The sequence below is a fragment of the Fundulus heteroclitus genome, unplaced genomic scaffold (assembly GCF_011125445.2).
Source record: "Fundulus heteroclitus isolate FHET01 unplaced genomic scaffold, MU-UCD_Fhet_4.1 scaffold_44, whole genome shotgun sequence".
NCBI lineage: Eukaryota > Metazoa > Chordata > Actinopteri > Cyprinodontiformes > Fundulidae > Fundulus > Fundulus heteroclitus.
Genome location: NW_023396857.1, coordinates 1,296,578 through 1,321,497, shown reverse-complemented (window position 1 = coordinate 1,321,497; position 24,920 = coordinate 1,296,578). Strand labels below are relative to the sequence as shown.

The 24,920-nt window shown below is 40.6% G+C and overlaps 2 protein-coding genes and 1 long non-coding RNA gene across 3 annotated transcripts; 1 reads left to right on the top strand and 2 right to left on the bottom strand.

Annotated features, from left to right (window-relative positions):
* Nucleotides 1-8,601: 8,601 nt before the first annotated feature.
* LOC105921645 (olfactory receptor 10A3-like) lies at nucleotides 8,602-9,528 on the top strand. Its single transcript, XM_012857501.2, has one exon. It carries the CDS (start codon nucleotides 8,605-8,607, stop codon nucleotides 9,526-9,528), a length of 924 nt encoding a protein of 307 aa, XP_012712955.2. The 5' UTR covers nucleotides 8,602-8,604.
* Nucleotides 9,529-11,909: 2,381 nt separating this feature from the next.
* On the bottom strand, nucleotides 11,910-13,991 carry LOC118560519. The gene is made up of 2 exons (XR_004929416.1): nucleotides 13,398-13,991; nucleotides 11,910-13,189 (listed from the first exon to the last, which is right to left on the bottom strand). It is a non-coding gene; the product is annotated as an uncharacterized LOC118560519 (long non-coding RNA).
* An 8,350-nt stretch (nucleotides 13,992-22,341) lies between these two features.
* LOC105921646 (olfactory receptor 49-like) lies at nucleotides 22,342-23,546 on the bottom strand. The gene has a single exon (XM_012857502.3). The coding sequence runs from the start codon at nucleotides 23,366-23,368 to the stop codon at nucleotides 22,445-22,447; it is 924 nt and encodes a 307-aa protein (XP_012712956.2). The 5' UTR covers nucleotides 23,369-23,546; the 3' UTR covers nucleotides 22,342-22,444.
* Between the last annotated feature and the right edge of the window lie 1,374 nt (nucleotides 23,547-24,920).

Genomic DNA, 24,920 nt, shown 5'->3' with positions numbered 1-24,920 from the left:
ACAGGGAAAAAGCTTTTGCAGAACCTGGTGGACCTGCAGCGGAAGCTGCGGAACCACTTCCCAGAAGGCAGCAGGGAGAACAGTCCATGGTGGGGGTGTGAGGGGTCCCTGATGATGTTACGTGCTCGAGACACACAGCGCTGCGATGAAATGTCTTTAATGGAGGGAAGAGGAGCCCCGATGATCCCTTCTGCTGTCCTCACCACTCTCCTCACGTTCTTACAGTCGGAGTCACTGCAGCCTCCACACCACACAGAGAGACAGCTGGTCAGAATGCTCTCTATGGTGCTTCTGTAGAAGGTCGTGAGGATGGGCGGGGGCAGGCGGGCTCTCCTCATCCTCCGCAGGAAGTACAAGCGGTTCTGTGCCCTCTTCACCAGTGACGTGGTGTTCACAGACCAGCTGAGGTTGTCCATGATGTGCACCCCAGGAACTTGGTGCTGCTGACCACCTCCACAGCTGAGTTGTTGATGAGCAGTGGAGTGTGGTGGGGTCGGTTCTTCCTGAAGTCAACGATAAGCGCTTTCGTCTTCTCCACGTTCAGGATCAGGCTGTTGTCTCTGCACCAGCTCATCAGCTGCTCCACCTCCTCTCTGTAGTCCTGGTCGTTGTCGTCTCTGATCAGGCCCACCACCCTCAGCCCTGAGGGGAGCCCGTGCTGAGGGTGATGACATCAGAGGTGTTCTGTCCGACCCGGACCGACTGAGGCCTGTTGGTGAGGAAGTCTAGCAGCCAGTTGCGAAGGGGTGTGCTGAAGCCCAGATGTTCCAGTTTTCCCACCAGGTGCTGTGGGATGATGATGTTAAATGTCGAACTGAAGTCCAGGAACAGCATCCGCACGTGCGTGTTCTTCTCCTCCAGGTGGGTCAGGCTCAGGTGAAGAGCAGAGGAGATGGCGTCCTCAGTGGAGCGGTTCCGTCGGTAGGCAAACTGGAACGGGTCGAATGTTGGGGGGAGACTGGAGACCATGTGTTCCTTTACCAGCTTTTCAAAGCACTTCATCATGACGGGAATCAGTGCAATAGGCTGGAAGTCGTTGAAGCAAGTGACTTGAGGTTTCTTTGGCACCGGAATGATGGAGGCAGACTTAAAGCATGCTGGCACTGTGGCTTGGTCCAGCGAGGTGTTAAATGTCTGTGAGGACACCAGCCAGCTGACCTGCACACTCCTTGAGCACCCGCCCAGGTATGTTGTCAGGACCTGGGGCCTTCCGCAGGTTAACTCTTCCACACGTCGGCGGTGTCAAGGCGGAGGACCTCCTCTTCCTGATGGGGAACAGCTTTCACTGCTGGAGTGCTGTTTAGTGCCTGATCTGACCAGTGATGACATGTTTAGCCGCATGTCGTCATTCAACCGCTGGTTGTCTAGGTGGTGTCCAGAAAACGACGTGGGCTACATTGATAACTGGCGAACTTTCTGGGGAAAACCTGGTCTGATCAGGAGAGACGGCATTCATCCCACTTTGGATGGTGCAGCTCTTCTTTCTAGGAATCTGGCCGGATTTATTAGTTCTCCTAAATGCTGACAACCCAGGGTCCAGACCAGGAAGCAGAGCCGTAGTTTAACACACCTCTCTGCAGCTTCTGTACTGTTACCCATCCATTATCCTATTGAGACGGTGTCTTTCCCACGGCCAAAACTTAACAGATCAAAAACTGATCTAAAAGGAACAAATCATAAAAACCTAATAAAAATCAATACGGTTCACCTTGAACCTAAAAATAAAACAATAAAATGTGGTCTATTAAATAAAAGGTCTCTTCCTCCAAAGACTTTGTTAGTTAATGAACTGATTTCTGATAATCAGATTGATTTGTTTTGTCTCACAGAAACCTGGCTACAAGAGGACTACATTAGTATAAATGAGTCAACCCCCTCCAGTTATTCAAATTTCCACATTCCCAGATCTGTGGGAAGAGGAGGAGGAGTGGCAATCATCTTTCAGTCTGATTTATTAATTAGTCCCAGGCCAATTAATAATTACAGTTCTTTTGAACATTTAACCCTCAGTTTCCCTCATCCAAACTGCAAAGCAATAAAACCTCTTCTGTTTGTTGTTTTGTATCGTCCACCAGGCCCTTACACTTTTTGGATGAGTTGTCAGATTTCTTATCTGATTTGGTGTTAAATACTGACAAGGTTATTATAGTGGGTGATTTTAACATCCATGTTGACACTGAATGTAATAACCTTAGTGTTGCCTTTAAAACTATCCTAGATTCAATTGGTTTTGCTCAAAATGTAAATGGTGTGTACTTGTATAGCGCTTTAACTAGTCTTGACGACCTCCAAAGCGCTGCCATGCACCGGCGCCACCGGGCCCTCTGACCACCGCCAGCAGGCAATGCGGGTGAAGTGTCTTGCCCAAGGACACAACGACAGAGACAGTGGGGGGGATCAAACCGGCAACCCGCCAATTGCAAGACGAACTCCCTACCTCTGTGCCACGTCACCCCGTGGCACAGAGGTAGGGAAAATGTGCATAAACCGACGCACTCTCGGCTCCATACTTTAGACCTTGTTCTGACATATGGCATTGATTGTGAAGAAATAACAGTATTCTCTCACAACCCTGTCCTGTCTGATCATTTTTCAATAACATTTGAGTTTTATCTAACTTAGTTCTCCACCACCAAAAGAGGGTTCCATTATAGTAGATCTTTATCGGATAATGCGGTATCAAAACCTAAAGAGTCTGTCCCCTTTTTAATATCCTCAGTATTGCAGAAATGCCCTATAGATGGCAGCAATGCTGTTTCTTCCCATTCACAAATCGATACCTTTGCTAACAATGTGACTTCCTCATTGCGTTCTGCATTAGACAATGTAGCTCCCTTGAAAAAGAAGGTGATTATTCACAGGAAGCTGGCTCTCTGGTTTAATTCAGAGCTGCGTTCCTTGAAGCACAATGTTAGGAAATTGGAGAGAAAATGGCGCTCTACACACCAAGATGAATCCTACTTAATCTGGAGGGACAGTCTATTGTTGTATATCAAGACCCTTCGCAGAGTTAGAGCAGCATATTTTTCATCATTAATTGAAGAGAATAAAAATAATCCTAGATTTCTCTTTAGTACAGTTGCCAAACTTACCCAGAGCCACAGCTCTGTTGATCCATCCATACCCTTAGCTCTTAGCAGTAATGATTTTATGGGATTCTTCATAAATAAAATTGATGCCATTAAAAATAAAATAATTGGCATCCTCCCAAACATGATTACCTCATCCTCAGTAAGTGAGGCAGCATTGGAGGAATGTTTAGAACCTGCACAGTCTTTGAACTGTTTAGAAGCAGTAGAGCTTTCTGAGCTATCTAAAATTTTAGCTTCATCTAAACCTTCAACCTGCATGTTAGACCCAATCCCAACCAAGTTGTTTAAGGAGGTATTCCCTTTGATCAGTGGCCCTATTTTGGACATGATTAATCTATCCTTTGTAAATGGATATGTATCACAGGTTTTTAAAGTAGCTGTTATTAAACCTTTACTTAAGAAACCATCTCTTGATCAAGATGAGTTAGTAAACTACAGACCTATATCTAATGTTCTTTTCTTATCTAAAATTCTTGAGAAATTAGTTGCTAATAAACTTTGTGAACATTTACAAAGCAATGACCTACTTGAGAAGTTTCAGTCAGGCTTCAGAGCTCATCATAGCACTGAAACAGCTCTGGTGAAGGTCACTAATGATATTCTCATGGCCTCAGATAATGGAATCGTGTATGTACTTGTCCTGTTAGATCTCAGTGCTGCATTTGATACAGTTGATCACAATATTCTCCTACAAAGAGTTGAGCATACTGTAGGGATTAAGGGAAAAACATTAGGCTGGTTTAAATCTTATCTGTCTGACAGATTTCAGTTTGTTCATGTTAATAATAAATCTTCCTCAAACTCTAGGGTCACCTGTGGAGTACCACAGGGTTCAGTCCTTGGACCAATTCTATTTACTATATATATGCTTCCGATTGGCAGAATTATCAGACAGCATGGGATTAATTTCCACTGTTATGCTGATGACACTCAGCTATATTTATCCATAAATCCTGATGAATCCAATCAATTACTTCGACTGCAGTCATGTCTTGATGACATCAAAAGCTGGATGACTTTAAATTTCCTGCATCTAAATTCTGACAAGACCGAAGTTGTAATCTTTGGGCCAGAGTCCTCAAAAAATAAACTTCTTAACCAATCACTTAATCTGGGTGGCATTAACTTGGCCTCTAGTAATAAAGTAAAAAATCTTGGTGTTATTTTTGACCATAACATGTCATTTAAATCCCATAGTAAACAGGTTTCCAGAGTTTCCTTTTTTCACCTCTGGAATATCGCCAAAATTAAAAACATTCTGTCCAGGAGTGATGCTGAAAAACTAGTCCATGCATTTGTTACTTCAAGGCTGGACTATTGTAATTCTTTACTATCAGGAAGTCCACAAAATGCAGTTCAAAGCCTTCAGCTGATCCAAAATGCTGCAGCAACAGTTCTGATGAAAATCAACAAGCGGGATCATATTTCTCCAATTTTATCTTCCCTTAATTGGCTTCCTGTTAAATCAAGAATAGAATTTAAAATTCTTTTTCTAACGTATAAAGCCCTTAATAATCAAGCTCCATCATATATCAGAGCTCTGATTACCCCGTATGTTCCTAACAGAGCACTTCGCTCTCAGACTGCAGGTCTGCTGGTGGTTCCTAGAGTCTCTAAAAGTATGGCTCCCTCAGTCCACACCCTCACCTGCCTCGCTACAGGTTTAGCTCTGATCAGCAGGGGCCTGTATGCAGGAATTAGCATAACAGAGAGATGGTCTGAAGTGCCCAGCTGACCTCCAAGCCTTGAATAAGGACACGGTGAAGTGGTCAAGTTCCAGCACTTTATTGAGAAACAGAGCAGAGATCACATATATGAAAGTAATCGCACCCAACGGTCCAGCTGCAACCTGTCTGTCTACCCTGTCTCTCCCTCCTCACTTTCCGGTTCTACCTAAAACTTGACAGTGGCCTTGCCGTGAGACAAAACAAAGACCGTCTATCCTAGACAATCATCATCATGCCCAGTAGCTACACAAACATTTGGCCTTGCAATCAGCAGGACCGAGAGGCGTCAGGTCAAAGTGACTTTAGGATAATATTCCAATAACACCATGTCCAATGGATTAGTTGTCACAAATATATAGAGGTAATAAGGTACTTTTGTGCAATGATTTGAGGCTTCATTTACAGATATGTGCATTTAGATATTCCTGAGAGGGGAATGTGCCAAACAGGCAATAACAGTAATAACTATATTTTCTAAGAAGGTTGAACCTTTCTGGTGTCAATAAAATGTTAATGATTTTATTTTATAGATCTTTAATTGCATTTAAACATTTGGTTTTATTGCTTGGTATGGCAACCTGTCCTTGAAAGACAAGAAGTGTGTTTAATCTTGTTAAAATGCCAGCAAAATAATTGGTATTCAACAGGACTCCTGTATTACATTTAGATCAGATTGTAAAAAAAAAAGGCCAAAACCATCATAGCCAGCAGAGGCCATCCTCTTTTAGAGGAATTTGTTCTACTTCACTCAGGACGTAGAACAAATTCCTCTAACAGGTTGCCATCCATAAGGTGCAATCGATACAAATATTTTTTTTGTTCCAAGGGTTATCAAAGATCTTAATCAAATTTGACCAACCATGGCAGTTTTTTGAATATTTGAAAATATTTAATGGTTTCATTCCTTGTTGTTGAGTGTGGTATTTGTGTTGATGTGTGGATTATGCATTGAATGTGTCCGACCACTGCTGTGCACTAAATTTCACCATATGGGAAAATAAAGTCTAAATCTAGTAAATCTAGTAAAGGTTTAACAATTAAAACAGTCAGTATCAGTCTCCTCCTTTGAATCACTACCTTAACGTGGTGGAGGGTTTGAGTACCCCAGTGATCCTGAAGGCTATAATGTCTGGAACATCCGCTCCTGGTAGCATCTCCCATGGCAAATTGGCCTTGGGTGAGAGGTCACACTTAAGAGTGATTTGCAGATCCTTATGATAGGACAGACTACAACAGAAGGCGAACCTTAACTGACTTATGTAGCCCGGGGCACCCTCTGTCAGCTGTGGTGTGAGGTTGAATGGTACCACCCAGAAATAGTTGGGCTCACCTTACACACAGCTTGGGGTATGGAACCCAGCTCCTGGAGAGGGGGTGGACTGTCCTACTCCAGAGTTGCTCAGGGTGAGAGGTGTTAGACCAGGGTGGGGACACTCACAAGCCCTCAGCTGAACACCTTGATTTAGGAATTTTCCCACAGAGCAAGAGGGTCATCTCTTTGAGACTTCAGCAGTTCTGGTTGCCCATCCCTCCTGGAGTATGGATAATGTCCAGGAATGGATGACATCTGGGGATTCACTGGTGCTCCCGGGGACTTCAGGCAATGATGGTGTTACCTGAAGGGATGTGATTGATAGGAATGGTCTGAACACAAGTGGTCTTTGTAATGTTCTGTTGTGGTTCTGGTTATTTTTTCAGTTTAGGATTATTTCTGTTTCTTGTTTTGGATTTATGCTTAGCCTATTTTTGTTGTCTGGCCTTTGTTGTTAGTTTTTATTTCACCCTGTGTCCGTTTAGTCTCGTTCCTTACCTTAGGTTTTTGTTTATTTATCTTATGCTCCCTTTATCATCTCCACCTGTTTTTGTTAATTAGACCCGCCCTGCTCTCCTGTTCTGTTGCCTATTTAAGCCCGCCTTCGTTTTTGCTTAGTTGCTGGATTATCTCGTCTCGTCCCTGTCCGTTACCTCGTGGTAAGAGCTTTGCAGCCTCTGTTTATGTTATATGTCTGTTACCCTGAATGATCTGTCCTGTTTTTTGAGTCTGTCCCAGCCTTTTTGTCACCCTGGAGGATCCGTCATCTTTTTTAATAAAAACCCTTTTTTTAGCATCAGCTCCGTGTTTGGCTTAACTTTGGATTCACCACAGCAATTCATTACAGTCTTTTGTTGTTGGACGTCTGTGCAAGGCACTGGTTCTGAAACATGAGGTTTTTGTATGGCCACAGTGCTGGAATGTGTTTTACTGTTGGTGGTACTGGTGGACCGCACAACAGAAATCAAGTACTGAGAAAAGAGGCAATCCCTTTTCATCTTTGCCTTAAACGAACCTGTCTGAACCTTGGTCACAGTTGGGTGGTAATGATCCAACTCAATAAAAATTGTTCTTGAAGTGAGAAAGAAGATAATATGAAGATACCAGATTGGCTTTCCAAAATTCTGACCTCAACCTTTTTTTAATTTGTGGACTCTGAGACAATATACAAGGGGGGGGGGGGGTGAAGTGAAAAGTTGTAATAATGGAATTGATGACATAAAATACACTTCAAGATAACGTGACATGAAACTGGTGCGAGCGAAACGGAAGAAACCAGCAATGAATGATGGAAGCCGGAGAGCTCACATGAAACGGGGACCAGGTGAGTCTAATCATGGGTTTGTTGAACAGCTGTGAAAGAAACATAATGAGCAGGCGAGCTGAGGGAAGGAGAGTAATCACAGGGGCTGCTGGACCACAACACAAAAGAATTAACTAAAATGTCAGGACTTAAACAACAATAATGAAAACCACTAAAAGCCCTAAACAATCACAAACAATTCAGGAACTTTTTAAAACCCAAACACCCATTGAACATGATGATATGATCCTGTATGTATCATTTTGACCTGAATTCCTATGATGTTTATGCTCATGACTGCATGAGCATAAACAATCGTACCTTAATCAGGCTTCTTGTTTCAAAACTAGTTTCAGAGTTGAATGCTGTTTGTGTTTACCATTCTGTTTCTTCATTAGTAGTCCAAGGAGATGTCTACTAATTAGTCTACTAATTTGTGTATTTTAGTTACAACAGACCTTTGTGGTCTGGTGGGAGTAAAGTGTTCAAAGAGAGTAGAGCAGTTTCAGCCATCGCAGTTTCATGGCTGCTGCGGACAGCCGAGGGTCTTTCTGTGGTCTGATTAAACACCGAAGGTAGATATTACTGCAAAAACAAATATTTTATCAAAGCACACCTCTTTTTTATGGTCCAACTGACTTTTTTATGAAAAATAATTTTGCTGTCTTTTGGTTCTACTTCAACAAAAAGTATGAATTTACTGCTAATGAGGAATATTTAATCTAATATTTTCATCTCAGTCACTGTTTTGATGTTGTTTTGATGTTTTATATTTGAATACTTTTGGAAAGAAAAATTTGTTTATGCTGAGTATGCATCTGGCCAGCAAGGTTTGAATCTTTCCATGTTTAGTTTGCATGTCCTCCTCATGCCTGTGGGAGTTTTCCCAGGGGGTATACATGCTTGTTGGGTGAACTGGTTACTCTGAACCAGGTTCTCTGTAAGAGCCTGTTCAGATAATCAGAACATCTTGTCCACTGAGCGCTGGAACAAACCTCATCTCATCAGTAATGAATACAAAAATTTGCTTTTAAAACATGATTAAATGAAAACGGATCTCATTTTTGAAGACTTAATTCTTATGGTTCCAAATAGTTTTTCATAGAGATCCTTCAAGAGGTTTTGCAGCCGTTCTCTACGTCCTTCATCTTAATGAAACTGGTGAAGGTGATGAATGTTTCTCAGGTGACACATTTCACTCTGAGTGCCTACTTTGATATCGGGGTTTTGAAATACTTAGTTTTCCTGATCATCATGTGTGTTTATATCGTCATCATATCTTCTAATGTCCTGCTGATCGTGGTGATCTGTGTGAACAGGAGCTTACATGAACCTATGTACATGTTTCTGTGCAGCCTGTTCGTGAATGAACTGTACGGCAGCACATCGCTGTTCCCCTTCCTGCTGGTCCAGATCCTCTCTGATGTTCACACGGTTTCTGTTCCTCTCTGCTTCCTGCAGATCTTCTGCATCTATATGTATGTAAATGTGGAGTTTTACAACTTGGCCGTCATGTCTTATGACAGATATCTGGCCATCTGTCACCCTCTGCATTACAACACACAGATGTCCTTTAACATGGTTGTCAAGTTGATTGTATTATCATGGTGTCTTCCTCTAGCTGTTGTAATGGTCATGATTTCACTAAATGTCTCCTCTAAGCTGTGTGGAAACATCATTGACAGAGTTTTCTGCAACAATTACTATGTTGCAGTGTTGTCCTGCAGCAGTGCAACAGCCAGTAACCTCTATGGACTGGTCTACACTTTCTCTGTGCTCTTCATCCTCGCTGCGCTCATCCTCTACACGTATGTGAAGATACTACAGGTGTGTTTTTCTGGATCCAAGGAGACCCGGCAGAAAGCCATCAGCACCTGCACACCCCACCTGGTCTCCCTGCTGAACTTCTCTTTTGGCTCTTTCTTTGCTGTTTTACAGAGCAGGTTCGACATGAGCAGAGTTCCCAATGTCCTTCGTATTATTTTGTCGTTATACTTTGTTACATGTCAGCCACTTCTGAACCCGCTGCTGTATGGACTAAAACTTAGTAAAATCCAAATCACATGTAAAACTCTTTTCTTTGGTCAAAAGTAATCTGTCAAATTGAGCATGGTAAATTTAACTTTATTATGAAAGTGTTGAGTTTGTGAGCAACATTAGAAAAAAATGAAAGTTTATTTTACTTAAATAAAATTGAAAACACTTTGTCACTTTGTTATTGTCCAAATTTAATATTCTGAAAGTGATTTTGAGGTCAAACCTTTGCCATTATTTATCTTGCAAAAAACCAACAATCTGGTTTTGAAAACTAAACTGTCAGCTGTGTTGCAAAAAGAAAAAGGATAAAAGTAGCTGCGGATTAGACTAATTTACTTATCATCAGTCAGAGCACCTTAATGAAAACGCCTTAAGCCTGATTCCCACGGCAAGACTTTAAAATTTTCGGCCAATTTTCAAAGCCTGATAAAAATTGTAGATAAAGCAGGTTTGCTCGTATAGTGTGTGGTGTCGATCACATTTCACTCAAGATCATTCGGGTGTTAGACGGGGTTTCTTGCATAAATGTGTGTTCGGAGTAAATAAACATGGACAACAAGGAAGAAAAAATTTTAATAGTTTGTGGATTTTAACAGAGAAAAAATATTAGACAAAGAAAAGGTGATGGTTAAAGGAGTCAGCATGAATGGTTCCTTCCCTTCGCTACACGTCACATTCAGCAGGCTGCGTGCTCCAACACCTCACATGCTAAGATATCAGGCAAAGACAATCCAACATGTTCAATATCCCCGATTTAAGGTCGGAGTGGTCCTGGCATCCTTCTGAGCAGACCAGATCAAACTTAACACACCACATATGGCATTAATAAGATTGTCTTAAGAACCATTCCGATGGTCAGGGCATGTCAGAAGGGGAAGATAAGGGCAAAAATTGGGCAAATTATTCTGCTGCGTGAACCAGCCTTTAGAGCAACAACTTTTGCTGCCTATCAACCAGGAAATGATTATAAGGTCCAAACCGACCAAAGTCCCTCATTCGGCATAGAGGAAGATTATTCCTAGTAGGAAAACAGCTCAGACAGCTGCCAGTCTTCCCAGGACTGGATGTCCCAGCAGATAGAGCCCTGGTGTCAAGATCAGGTTTAATTATGATGGATGATGGAGCAAAAGGCATTTTTGATGAATGATGGAACAGACATGGAAATCAGTATGAAGCTGGTTTCAGACACATCCCTGCTTCAACATACTTTCATCAAATTAATGGCTAGTTCCTAGGCCTCTGCAAAGTTGATTGATATGCTGACACCTGGTCTACACTGTTGGGGTCATGGATGCCCGTTTGAAAATCTGTGAGAACATGGGAATGCAGAACCTTACGTGATACCTTCTAGGATTATCCTAGATACCAATTGACTGGTAAACCTGAGCAGCAGTGGTCATTTAGATATTTAACATCATGATACGGACCAATGTTGAAAAGAATTACAATCTCCCATGGGAATGAAGGTTAGATGCTGAGATCATGGTAACAACTTGTTAAGCCCATCAAGCAACCCACCACACTGTAATACAGAGCCAATGTAAGATGTCAGGTCAACAGCAAGGTGCAATGAATGAAAAAACTATCTAGTGTGGCCTGATGGGATGAGATGGTCTGGTAACTGTGAAACAATGACTGTTTATCTACCACAGAAGCAAAGTTTAAAAAAATAAAAATTGGACATTTTTTTTACTGGGCCATCGATGTCTTGGCTAAAGACACTACAACTGAGATGGTTGAAGCAGGGGATCAAACCGGCAACCCATCGATTACAGGGTTAAATCCTAGCTCCTGTGCTACTATCACTAGTTCGGGAGGTATGATCAAAACTTCCAAAAGATTCAATTCAATTCAATTTTATTTATATAGCGCCAATTCATGAAACATGTCATCACAAGGCACTTTACAAAATCAAATTCAAGCAGATTATTCAGATTGGTCAAAAACAATTCCTGTATAAGGGAACCAGTTGATTGTATCAAAGTCTTGACAAGCAGCATTCACTCCTGGAGAAGCGTAGAGCCACAGGGAGAGTCGTCTGCATTGTTGATGGCTTTGCTGCAACAAACAATGCAGATTGGAGAGCAGTAGGAGAACTCAGCAGAGAGAGAGGAATAGACCCTGATGTCCTCCAGCAGCCTAAGCCTATAGCAGCATAACTATAGAGGTAGCTCAGGCCGTGTTGTGTTCAAGACCACCTAACCCGAGACCAAGACAAGACCAAGACCAGAGTGTATCGAGACCGAGACAAGACCAAGACTTTTAGGGTCCGATACCAAGTCAAGACCAAGACCGAGGGAAGTCGAGACCGAGTCAAGACCAAGACCAGCGCCAGTATGTGACAATAAAATGTGAAACATGATCAAAATCACTAAAATTGATCTAAAAGACCCACATTCACGTAAAAACACCTAGATATTTTACACAGAGAACTGGAATAAACATAAACATCTTTATTTAGTACTTCTATGTTGTAATCACAGAATTTCAAACAATCAAAGTCGATCAAAATAGTATTTTCTCTGCCTTTCATGAACAGTACATACATTTATGTTGTTTTTAAATGTGCTATTTCAAAACCATGTGCAAATATGTAAAACTGAAAAAATGCCAATCATTTCTCTCGTTTCTCTCTCGTATACAGATTATAGAAACATTATATAACTTTTCTTAAATAAATCTATATCTATCACTAAGTTGTGACAATATGTTATGAGACAGATAATTTGTTGAAAAAAAGATTGATCTCCTTCACTTCCTCCCTGAGCGACTACTGCCATCTGCAGAAATACAAACCCCATTGAAATACGTGCACAAAAACATGACTGACTTTTATCAGTTCTAAGACCCTTTTGCTGGATCAGATGGTTTGTTTTTGACCAAGCAGTGTATTTCTCCAGTTAGCACTGGGAACATGGAGAAAAGGCAGAGGAGCTCAATATTTTCACAGCTTGTCGGTCTCATAACATACTGACACAACATAGTGACATAAATATATAAAAAAAACTATATAACTTTTACAAAGATATTTTTTTGTTTTAACAAAGTTACATACTGCATCTTTAACTCTGCTGTTGAATGGATGTAGCAACTTATACATAACATACATAATAAAGAAATCTGACATTTAGAGGCCCAACTGCATGCGTTTCAAAAATAAAATTATACAACTGGAAGCAGTTTCATAATACGCCAAAGCTTTAGAAAACGTCAATGGCAAAACTCGAGAACAAGGATAACCATGTAGTTGAACAGTGGTTGAAATAAAGTAGGTGATACATAAAATTAGTTTAAAGTAAGGTTTCATTGCACTTCAGAAAGATTAGAGACTGCAGCATTTTTGCACCTAAACGTGCACGATGGGGTCTCATTACAATGCCTCCTCGACTAAAAACCCTTTCCACTGGTGCAGAGGAGGCAGGGACGGATAGCACTTTCAAAGCCAAATTGTGCAGTTGAGGATATTTGGACTGGTTTTCTCCCCAGAAGGCAAGAGCATTGTCACTGTCACAGTCTCTTATATCATTAAAGTATCTGTTTAATTGTGTTGCAATACTTGAATTCTGGACAGAGGAGCTGTGCTTCTTATGTGCCTTGTAGCGTGACAGAAGTCGAGGGCATTTGGCTGGTGGCGAATGACTGGTTGGATCCACATTCATGGCTTCTGAGCACTTGTCATCTGTACTCTCCATGTTCTCCACCCCAAAGATCAATGTGTCTGAAAAATACAAACACAATGACTGTGTTAGTTTTCAAGAACTTTGAGTGTACAAAATAATGTTTATGACAAAAGTAAACTGATGAAAAGAAGACTATAAATTCCACTTTATGATTTAAGGCTTTATGTGCTACGAATTTAAGACATTTTAAGATTTATAATTTTGCAAATAAGACTTTTTTTTCAGCAAAGAAAAATGCATACCAACCTGTCAGTGTCTTCTTAAGTTCATCTCTGAACTTCTTCACCGATGCTGCATTACCTCCGTTGGTAACATCTAAATCCACCCAGCTTAAGCCAAACTGTGGATCCAGCATGGCAGCAAAGAAGTACACATCATGGTTAAAAGGTTCCTCTCTTCCACTGTCTTTGGCCATGTTTGTTTTTGTAAAGATTCCAGAAAATCTTTTCACCAGAGACTGCTGGAGGGCTCTGACCAACGGCCGGCACTGCATTCGGGTCTCCTCCATCTTGAGGAGGTGTGTGTTCAAGTCCAGTACAGTTGGAACCACCATACTAATAGTCACTGATCTTTCCCCTTGGGTCAGCTCTGTTGCTTCAGCAAATGGAGAAAGAACTATACATAGCTCCTTTAGCTGGTTCCACTCCCGCGCACTGAACACGACATCCTCATAGTCTTTGTTGCACATTTCACTGAGTGATTTGTGTTCTAGAGTTGTAAGGGCCTGTACTTGTTTAAATGTACTGTTCCAACGAGTTGTATTTGCAGCTGGAACACTTTTATTGGTGCCAAATGCAGCCTCAAACTTATCTTTAAATTGTGAGCTGCTATGTAAAAGGGTTGCGAACTTTGACGTTTTTGCTATGGTGCGAGAAATGGTCTTGACCTCCTTCATACCATCATGCACAACTAACTGGAGAGAGTGTGCAAAGCAGGAAAGACGTTCACCAGATGACCATGGTAAGTCAATGTCTTCCTCTGAATTAATGTCCTCCCACAAGTGCTCGTCATCTAAATTATCCTCTTCACTCTCACTGTCATCAGATTGCTGCTGGGGCATGTGTACTTTGAAAGCACATTTCATATTGGGTGCATTGTCTGTTATGATATAGCTAATTTTGTCACGAATACCATATTCCTCAGTGATCTCCTCAAAGGCAGACGCAATGTGCTCTCCAGTATGCCTCCCTGTAAAACGCCTACAGTCCAGCAGGTAGGATTCAAGTGCATAGCAATCTTTAGATTTGTAGCACACATGGGCAGTCACCCCAAGAAAGGAGCGTAGCCTGCGATCAGACCAAAGGTCAGTTGTTAATGACACAGACGACTGGGTCTTCAGTTTCTCCAAGACAGTTTCCTTGACTTTTTGACCAATTCTGGAATTCGTCTCTCAGAAACTGTTTTTCTAGAGATTGGTGTGTATTTACTGTCCAGGACTTCAAGAAAGTGTTTAAAGTGTCCATTTTCCACGAGGGAGAGGGGCAGACAACATCCAATGATCAAATCTTGAACAATGGCTTCACTGATGGCTTGCTGCCTTGGCGATTGTGGGCTGTAGAGCTGCACTTTCTGTGTAAATAACGATATTGTTGGCTGTGTGACATCACTCTGTTGCCCTGCCTTGTATTCCAGGAACCTAATAAATAGGACATAGAAATCAGTTTATCTGATCATATGAACATCAATTACATAAGAAAACAACCTTAAAAATAAGTAGGAACTTTACAAATACATGTCAAATATGTGTAATGTAATGTTACTAGAAACGCATGTAGATAAACAAAATGCAAATCAATGGTATTTTGGCCATCACATTTTTGAAATGGATAAACAAGTAAGTTAAATGACTGATATGGTATGAACCATAGAGAGTGAACTGGTAAAAAGTTACTTATTGACCTGAAATTGTAAATGGCAACATAACAATGTGGTTTCTAAAAGTAATTTGCCTATATCCATACAAAGCAACTAATTTATAATTTTTCATAAGGTGAGGCATATTAGTCTCTTCACTCTCTGCTTATATCTATAGACTAGTTCCCACAGCCAAACAACAGAGCATCACCTCCACGTCTTATCTTCAATGTCAGGAGCTATATCCAGCTCCTAAGGTCAATGTAACTTACATTGACCTTAGTTCATAATTATGAGACAGTGAATGAATTCATTCACTGTCTCATAATTGTTTTTCATGAGAAAGAAAAAATCTAACTTAGGAACAGGATGTTATTATATGTCCAGTCGACTCAGTCTCTCAAGGTTAACTGCATTTGCTTACTTCCCTTAATAATGTTAATTGTAGGACCAATGCAAGAAAATACAACTTATTTAAGGTTAAGCATATCAGGTTTGGCACATTAATAAATTATATATGATGGCTTTGGAGACATTGGGGTTACCCACCAGCACAAGCCAGCACATGCTGACAGAACCATTATGTTCTGTCATGGTTACGTTACAGAACGTAACCATTACGAACCATTACGTTCTGTCATGGTTACTTATTGACAGAACCATTACGAACCATTATGTTCTGTCATGGTTACTTATTGACAGAACCATTACGAACCATTACGTTCTGTCATGGTGACTTATTGACAGAACCATTACGAACCATTGTTCTGTCATGGTTACGTACGTCACCTTATTATGGTTATTAAACATAGGTAGAGACTTCCACATCAGTCTTCTCCTTCATGAGAAGTATTGAACAAGAACCAAAATATATTACGATTATCTATTCAGACTTTTATTTTTGCTCTGCTTCCACCTATGTGCTGCAATCCACTCATGAAGCCGACAGAAATACGGAGACATGTTCAGGAAAGCTGTAATTGAAACAGCGTTGTCCATGCACAACACGAATCAACACTTCTTTAAATTAAATCAGTAATGTCCGACATGTTTTCACAAACACTACTAGGTGACAACTTGTGCATCAAGCTAGGTGGCAAATAGCGGATAAGAAAGGAGAACATTCACCCTAAAAGATAAAGCATACATATATAACTTTAGCTAACTTAATATGTGTAGCTAATATTGAAATAAGAACTGTGTGATGGCCGGGTAGAATAATTTTGATACCGAGGAAATTGCTTACGTTAACTTGCTAGCTTTCCTAATATCACTTTTACACACAGCTTACCTTTCTTTGTGCTTTCTTTCAAGGTGTCGATAAAAGTTGGACGTAGTCCCCACCGTCTCTGATAGTGAAGCACTGCAGAACTTACATTGCGCTGTATGCTTTTTTCTCAATGTTGCTTTACAAATGTATTGTTTGTGATTTAAATAGCCAAATTTTATAACCGATGATTTGGCCGACATCTTATCCCCTTCTCAGACAACCACTTGTAACTTTCAATCGAAGTGCTGCAGTCCGCGCTCAAGGTGAAAGGGGGTGGGGCGACAGCAGTTAAAAAAACAACAACATGCATTTACCAATGAGACGGGTTATTGCTTGGATTTGAATCAGGAGTGCATCCAATAAAAAGAAGGATCTTAAAGAAATTGATACTGATGATTTAGCGTTATTTTCACAGTTGTGGTCTTGACCGGTCTTGAAATAAAATACCGAGTCCTCAATGTCCGAGACCGAGACAAGACCGAGACCAAATGTGGTCGAGTCCGAGACAAGACCGAGACTATCAAAAAATGGTCTTAAGACCGGTCTCGAGACCAAGACCGTTTTCGAGTACTACAACACTGGCTCAGGGTAACATGAGCCACTCTGACTAGAAGCTTTGTCACAAAGGAAAGTTTTAAGATTAGTCTTAAAAGTAGACGGGGTGTCTGCCTCACGGACCAAAACTGGGAGATGGTTCCACAGGAGAGGAGCCTGATAGCTAAAGGATCTGCCTCCCATTCTACTTTTAGAGACTCTAGGAACCACCAGCAGACCTGCAGCCTGAGAGCGAAGTACTCTGTTAGGAACATACGGGGTAATCAGAGCTCTGATATATGATGGAGCTTGATTATTAAGGGCTTTATACGTTAGAAGGAGAATTTTAAATTCTATTCTTGATTTAATAGGAAGCCCACGCTGGTCCACGCTGCTTTCCAACCCCATGCCAGTGGACTTCTGGAACCCTGTGATGGCCCTCATCCCACTCCACACATCCCTCACGTTGTTTGTCTGCAGTTTCTTCTCCAGCTTCCTCCTGTATTTATCTTAAGCTCCCTGATTTTACACTTGAGTACTCCCTGCACTTTCCTCATCTCTTCACGGTTGCCATCTCTGAATGCCCTCTTCTTCTCATTCAGAATGGCCTTTATGTCTTTGGTGATCCATGGTTTATTGTTGGCGTAACAGGTGACAGTCCGAGCTGGAACATTGCAGTCCACACAGAAGTTGATGCAGTCTTTGATGCACTCTGTTAGCTCATCGATGTCTCCCCCGTGTGGCTCACATAGTGCGGACCAGTCAGTCACCTCAAAGCAGGCTTGCAGTGCCTCATGAGCCTCATCCAACCATCTCCTCACTGTCCTTGTGGTCGTAGGCTTCCTCTTCACTAGTGGCACATAACAGGGTTTGAGGTGAACCAGGTTGTGATCTGACCTGCCCAGAGGGGGGAGAGAAGTGGAGATGTATGCATCTTTAATGTTAGCATACATCAGGTCCAGGGTCCTCTCACCTCTGGTAGGGCAGCTCACATACTGTTTGAAGGTCGGCAGAACTTTCTTGAAGGTGACATGGTTAAAGTCTCCCGACATGATGATGAGGGCATTCCAAAAAAAGGTAAAAAACAAAGCAACTGGACTTGTTTTCCGTAGTTGAAGACGTTTCGCTTCCTCTCCAGGAAGCTTTCTCAATTCAAAAAGTCTGGAGTAATGTGGAGTACCAAGCTTTATACAATTGGCAAACAAAGGCCTTGTAATGGCTTAGATAACATGCAAATTGAATTAAATCTTCTCCTTTCAATAAGCCCGTCACGTCTTGATCCTCCCCCCAGCCCCTCGCCGTCTTTAACCCCCTTTGCAGCCACAGCGTGTTTTCCTCTGGATTTCAGGTGGAATTCCAGTCGGTTTATCTCCAGGTCCGGTCGGCATTAGCGCTCTGATCTCAGCTCCAGTCTAAACAAAGCAAGCATGTCCTGGTGAGCGCGTCATGATAGAAACAGCACACCAAAAAAAAGCATGAAAACTCCGTGGAAACTCAATGAGAATGACCCCGATGGATAGGGCAGTGCTTCACAGAGTTACCGTGAGAAAACAAGAGCAATCAAAAAAAGATAAAAGTAAGAAAAGTTAAAAGCAAATGGAGCATTGTAACTGCGGCATGCAGCCTTTTGCGCATGCGCACTAAGTCATGCGCACTAAGTCATGTGCACTAAGTCATGCGCACTAAGTCATGCGCACTAAGTCATGCGCACTAAGTCAACCATAATTGCGATTTATTTGTGACAAACATGGCCTGTAGATAAAGATGTTTGTAAACAGGGACTATTTAAAACAATAAATTTGACTGTTTTTATTAATCAGAAAATTATTATTCAAGAAAGGCATGTACAGTCTACAGCCTGTGTTTGCAGCGATGTAAGGTTAATCAGAGTTCAGTGTCTCAGTGTGTGCTTACATGGTCGTAAAGCATTAATGGAACTTTATTATCTGTGTGTGTGTCAAAGTGTGGGGATGATGGTAATTTAGAGTGAGAGAGGAGAGCTGGGTCAGGAACCAAGATGGAGCTGTTAAGCCGGGCGTACACTGTACGAGTTTTTCCCCTTTTTGGGCCGATTCTTCAGTCGTGCGAGCATTTTTTGAATCGGGCCGAATTTCAGCTTGATCGTAGAGGGGGGGAGGAGGGGGGACTGGCTTCTCACGACTACCTCCCGATCAGGAATCGGACGATCGTGAAAATCAAACATGTTTGAAATTCAGTCGGCTGTCGTGAGGTTTTCGTGAGCGCATCCTGCTGTTCAAGCAGAGCTACGAGGGGGCGCCCTCCCCTCCTCTCCGTCCCCGCCAGCGGAGGGAGGGAAGCGGGCGTCCCTGAAGCGACCTCCGCCCGGTGTTGGGGAGGGCGAGCCGTCAGGTCCGCGCAACGCGCTGGCCGCCTGTTTCGGCACTCCTCCGCTTGCTGGGGGGGGGGGGGATATGCAAATGTAAATACTTACAACCCACAAAGCGATTTTCTAACGCTAAAAGCTAACCCTACCACCCAACTTGTTTTGGTCCTGGTATGAATATCAGCTTTGTACATGCTAATTAGTTTGCACATGTTTTAATCAGTGAAGATCAGGTACTGAGTCTGAGGCCATGGTCCTCAACCAGAAATAGGTGGAATGGCCCCCTCTGGGGTGGGGGTCAGTATCTACCTGAAGCAAAGGATTTTAAGTATCTTGGTGTCTTGTTCACGAGTGATGGTAGGATGGAGCAAGAGATGGGCAGACAGACTGTGACTGCATCTGCAGTAATCCGGGCGCTGCTCAGTGGTCTTGTTTAGAAACTGTGTAGAATCCATTCTAAAGGTGTATGTGTATTGTTAAAAAGTGAACTTGTTTGCTATTTTAAACATTTGATAACAGCTGTATGCCATCTTGAAAGTCCTCTGAGGCTGTGCGTATAGATCATTACTGAATAAATAATCATTCTGAGCTCTTTTAATGTTTCAAATAGAAAGGTTGTATCGGGAGCTTCGACAGCTTTGCTTCCGTTACGTTTATACGTGACGTTGTTTGCACATGCGCACTCATGTCACTTTTCCACATTTGGAATAATTTGATCCTGACAAGCGTTTAGAAGCATACTGACCAGATTATGAATCAGCATAAACTAACCCTCTCATTCAAAATGCAATTTAATTCCGACTAAGCTTAATCCGATAACAATATTTCGATTTGCTTGTTTACATGCCGCATTTTTGATCTGATCTCCAGACCTTCTGCGTTATATTAAGGCACAGTCAACCGTGTATAGCTTTCTCTATATACTGTATATATCTATTTTATTTTGTCTACACCATCAACACTAAGTCAAATTCCTTGTAAGTGCAAACCTACTTGGCGATTAAACTTGATTCTGATTCTGATTTTATTCCTATTGGCCCATTATTCCAAGTACTGTGTCCATGTAAATGTAACTATTGATGGATTGATCCATGGTAATATAAGTTAAGTTTTTTGACTGATTATAAAATGTACTCACTCTGGAGCCTGAATAAATGCAAAGAAAAGAAATTGAGGAGAAACAAGATGGCATTGGCTAGTACATGTAGATGTGCACACACAGGCTTGCGATGCAATTCAAGAAAGTTCAAAATGTTTACATACAGTCACATGGCACTACAGCCATTCATCTGGATCAGCCATGGGATCCAGCATCAATTGATATTCTCCAGGCTGTTTCCTTGTTTGTGATATAGGATTAACCCGTTTTTTTTTCTTTTTCTTTTGTAGAGTAGACATAAAAGCAAAATGTTTTGTCAATTCCAGCAAATTCTTGTAACTCTTCATCCTTACTTGTGATTGACTGCTTTGAAAATATCAAAGCCCTCCAATGTCCACAAAAATTTCTGGGAAACAAGCAATTCAAAGCGCAATTTGAAATATTGGCATCATGTGGTGGGTTTCATCGTGGTGCCGATGAAAGCCATTAGTCCCTGTTGTTTGTCACTTCTTGTGTGTCAACTGTTGCTTTTAATAGAGCAAAGCCATTTATGCAGGGAGGGAGCATGGTTTCACAGCATTGGTGTTTGGGGTCAGGTTTTTGTAAATAACCACTTTTTTCACGAGATAAATCAGGTTGAAATTATTTAAAAGATTTAAAGCAGGCCTCTTTAAATCTGGCTTTTGTATAAATCATATGACATTTTTATGTACTGCTATGCATTTAGATTGTAAAGGTTTTAATTGAACCAAAATGTTTGTTCCTGAGATGAGATAGGTGTCTCTCAAAAGAGCTAAAAGTAAGTAAAATTCTCTTGAAATAAGTGTTTCATCCTTGATTTGAGCAGGCAAGTTTAAAGGGTTCACCCCCAAATCAAATTGTTTTTGAAAATAAACTGTTAAGATGATTGTCTTATAGTACTGTCTGCATACCCTGGTTGTTATTTTTTGACAAATTAGACCATATTTGTTGAAATCCTGCTTTTGTCTAATATCGTCAGTCTGGTGCCGCCTAGGGTTAAAAGATGGTCTTGCATTGAATTCTGAATCCGTTTCGCTATTGGTTGACAAGTGTTTGTAACATAATTTGGAGAAACTGACGTCAGTAGTCGTACCGCTGAGCATATGGCATGCCATATTAATATTTAATCTAGAAGTTTAATTATCCGGGATTACCATTATAGAGATCTGTAACCATAACATTGTTTTAACTAGTCATATTGCCACTGTGAGTCTGTGACTATTAAGAAGTTTGACTTAAGATAAGATATCTGCAACATAAGTAAAATTATGTTGCAGATATCAGTGATTAATATCCAGTCTAGAGATTAGATGTTGCACTTAAAATAGGAACAACTCATCTCCATCATCTTATATCAAGTGCAGTATTTCTGATTATCTCATTTTAAGGGTAAAACTACTCATTCCATTGGCAGATAATTCTATTTGCCTAGTCTAACTAAGGACAAATACACTAATTTCAATAAAATTTGACTTACTTTTTAGTTCCTCGTTTTCAGCAAAGGAGGACCTGTTGTAATAAATAAATACTTTATTATTTAGCAATTTGGCTTTACATTTTATTCAAAAGATGCAAAATGATACATAGTTTTGTTAGTAAGTAATGGTAAAATCTTTATTGGTATTTTTTACATTAAACCCTTAGTATTGTCCAGCAGCTTTTTGTCTTTTTCCTCTGGTATTTGGATGATTTGTCTTTGGTAATGAGCTCCAAATATTTGAGGTTGGAAGGCCTCCCTCCCATCACCCTCAACTTTATCTCCATCCTTGGATTCTCTATCAGAAGCACTTCAACACTTTAATATTGCTTTAAGTCCAAAGAGGTTTTTATCCATTTTTCTTTGTTTGCTTTGGTAATTCAATTATTTTAATCTAGTGTGCTGGAGCAGAAAAGCAGCCTGAACATGAATGACTGGGCCCCGAAGACCATAGTAAAGAAACACTACATTTATTCTGTTTTAATTAGTCATGCGTTCAAATGTTATGATCTAGAGTTTAACAAATAAACAAAACGCAATAATGTGTAGAATGTCAGCATTTTGTAAAGACTTTCTCCCAGTGATCTGTAAAATTCAAGAACAAGTTGCTGAAACGTTTATTTAGAAGCAAGTAAAATGCACGGTAAGATGAGCATTACTGATGAATTTTTCATAAAAGCGTTAAAATATGCGGTTATTTCTGACCAAAGCAGAGAATTTTACACATCAAATATATCTTTTTAAGTTTCAGTCCATACACAACTGGGTTAAAAAGTGGCTGACAGGTGACAAAGTATAATGATAAAATGATACGCAGAACCCCGGGAACACTGCTCATGTCAAACCTGCTCTGCAGTATTTCAAAAAAGCAGCCAAAGGAGAAGTTCAGCAGGGAGGCCAGGTGAGGTGTGCAGGTGCTGACGGCTTTATGCCGGGTTTGTTCGGATCCTGAAAAACACACCTTAAGGATCCTTATGTATGTGTAGACGATCAATGCAGCAAGACCGATGACAACAGTGAAAGTGTAGACCAGTCCATAGATGTTGCTGGCTGCTGCACCGCTGCACACCAACTTCGTGACATTGTAATTGATGCAGTAAACTTTGTCAATAATGTTCCCACACAACCTGGAGGAGGCATTCAGGGAAATCATCACAATTATGTTCAGCAGAGGAAGAAACCATGATAACACAACCAGCCTGATAACTGTGTTCATCTGCATCTGTGTGTTATAATGCAGAGGATGACAGATGGCCAGATATCTGTCATAAGACATGGCAGCCAAGTTGTAAAACTCCACGTTTCCATACATGAAGAGGCAGAAGATCTGCAGGAAGCAGAGAGGAACAGAAACTGTGTGAACATCAGAGAGGATCTGGACCAGCAGGAAGGGCAACAGACCTGTGCTGCCATACAGTTCATTCACAAACAGGCTGCACAGAAACATGTACATAGGTTCATGTAAGCTCCTGTTCACACAGATCACCACGATCAGCAGCACGTTACAAGATATGATAACGATATAAACACACATGAGGAAAAGGAAAACAATGTACTTAAACAGGCCGATATCAATGTAGGCACTTAGGGTGAAATGTGACACCTGAGAAATGTTCATTTCTATTAATGCAATCAAATCTTAAAAAACGAGGGCTTCTGGTAAAACACAGTTAGGAACCATAAGACCAGATTGTGCCATAAAAGCAAAAAAACATTTTCAAACCCTGTTCCATTCCAGTGAAGGTTGCAACCTTGAGCTCATAATCAATGTCTGGTTATACAACACGAATAAAATCCTGCAGCAGCCTCGAACTGCGACGCCTCATTCTGCTCTGCTGCTTTTAAGCTGTTCAGTACCACATTAAGGTTGTGCAAAAACACACAAACTGCTTCACACCTACCCTGATCAGAGGGGAAAAAACACGGACTTGTCACGGAAACACCATAAATGAAAAGTTCAACGCTTGTAAAGTTTCTATTTTATTTATAAAGCACATTTTTAACAAAAGTAAACAGATCAAACTGAGGTACAAATAATAATAATAAATAGAATTAAAAATTGTTGTGCAATTACACACTGTTTAAAGTTATTTAATGTTTCATAAATAACTCTTTCTGTTAAGTATTGTCTGGTGAACATCAGCTCTTAAGCTGATATCAAGACAATGGTTGAAAGGGATGAATTTGAGCACTAGCAATCTTTTAACAGCAAACTCTGCACACATAGAATAAAGGAGTGACAACTTCTCTTCAAGTTCAAAAATTAAATAACAGAAATAAAATGAACATCCAGAGAACATCACTATATAATGCTGTTTTTCTGAATTAACACTGTATTTCAATCAATAAATCCTCTCTACCAGGCTAGTGAAACTTAACTAAACTACTAAGTAAAATGAAGATAAAAAGAAAGCTAAGCTAAGGAACTATTTACATGCAAAAGAACACAAAAGACAAAACAAAAGTGGTTGATCATTATCACAATTATACAGTGAATCCTGGTTCACTGCAGATCTGATTTAAAGAACATGGAATAGAGCTAAATTAGCTTAGCTAATTTAGAACAACATTTTGCATATATTTCAACCCATTCACAATGCAAATCCTGAGTAAACAAAACATTATTTGATGAAATAACATTTAGTTTGAGTTAAAGAACCAAAGTTCATCTTAAAGAATGTGAATTGAGGTTAAATTAGCTTCACTATTTTATCATGCAAAGTTACTTTACTATCCTGCAAAGTTACTCTATATCCTGCAAAGTTACTTCATTTATCCTGCAAAGTTATTTTATTATCCCGAAAAGTTACTTTATTTTCCTGCTAAGTTACTTTATTATCCTGCAAAGTTACTTTATTTTGGAATCCACTGCAATTCACTGAAATTCTTAAACTGTATGTAAATGAAATTTCGTTCTGTATGCACTCTTTGCATACAAAATGACAATAAAGTCTAAGTTCACTAATTCAGAACAACATTTGGTGTTTCAACCCATTCACAATGCAAATACCGAGTTACACAAAACATTATTTGAGGAAACGACATTTTAAAGAATGATTTGCTCAGTAAAATCGTTTGCTTTAGGAGCGCTTGATTTATCAATGTGATTATACCTCCGGGCTCTCGGGGTTGCTGCAGCAATCCGTTGCTTAAATCGGTTACTCCTAAAG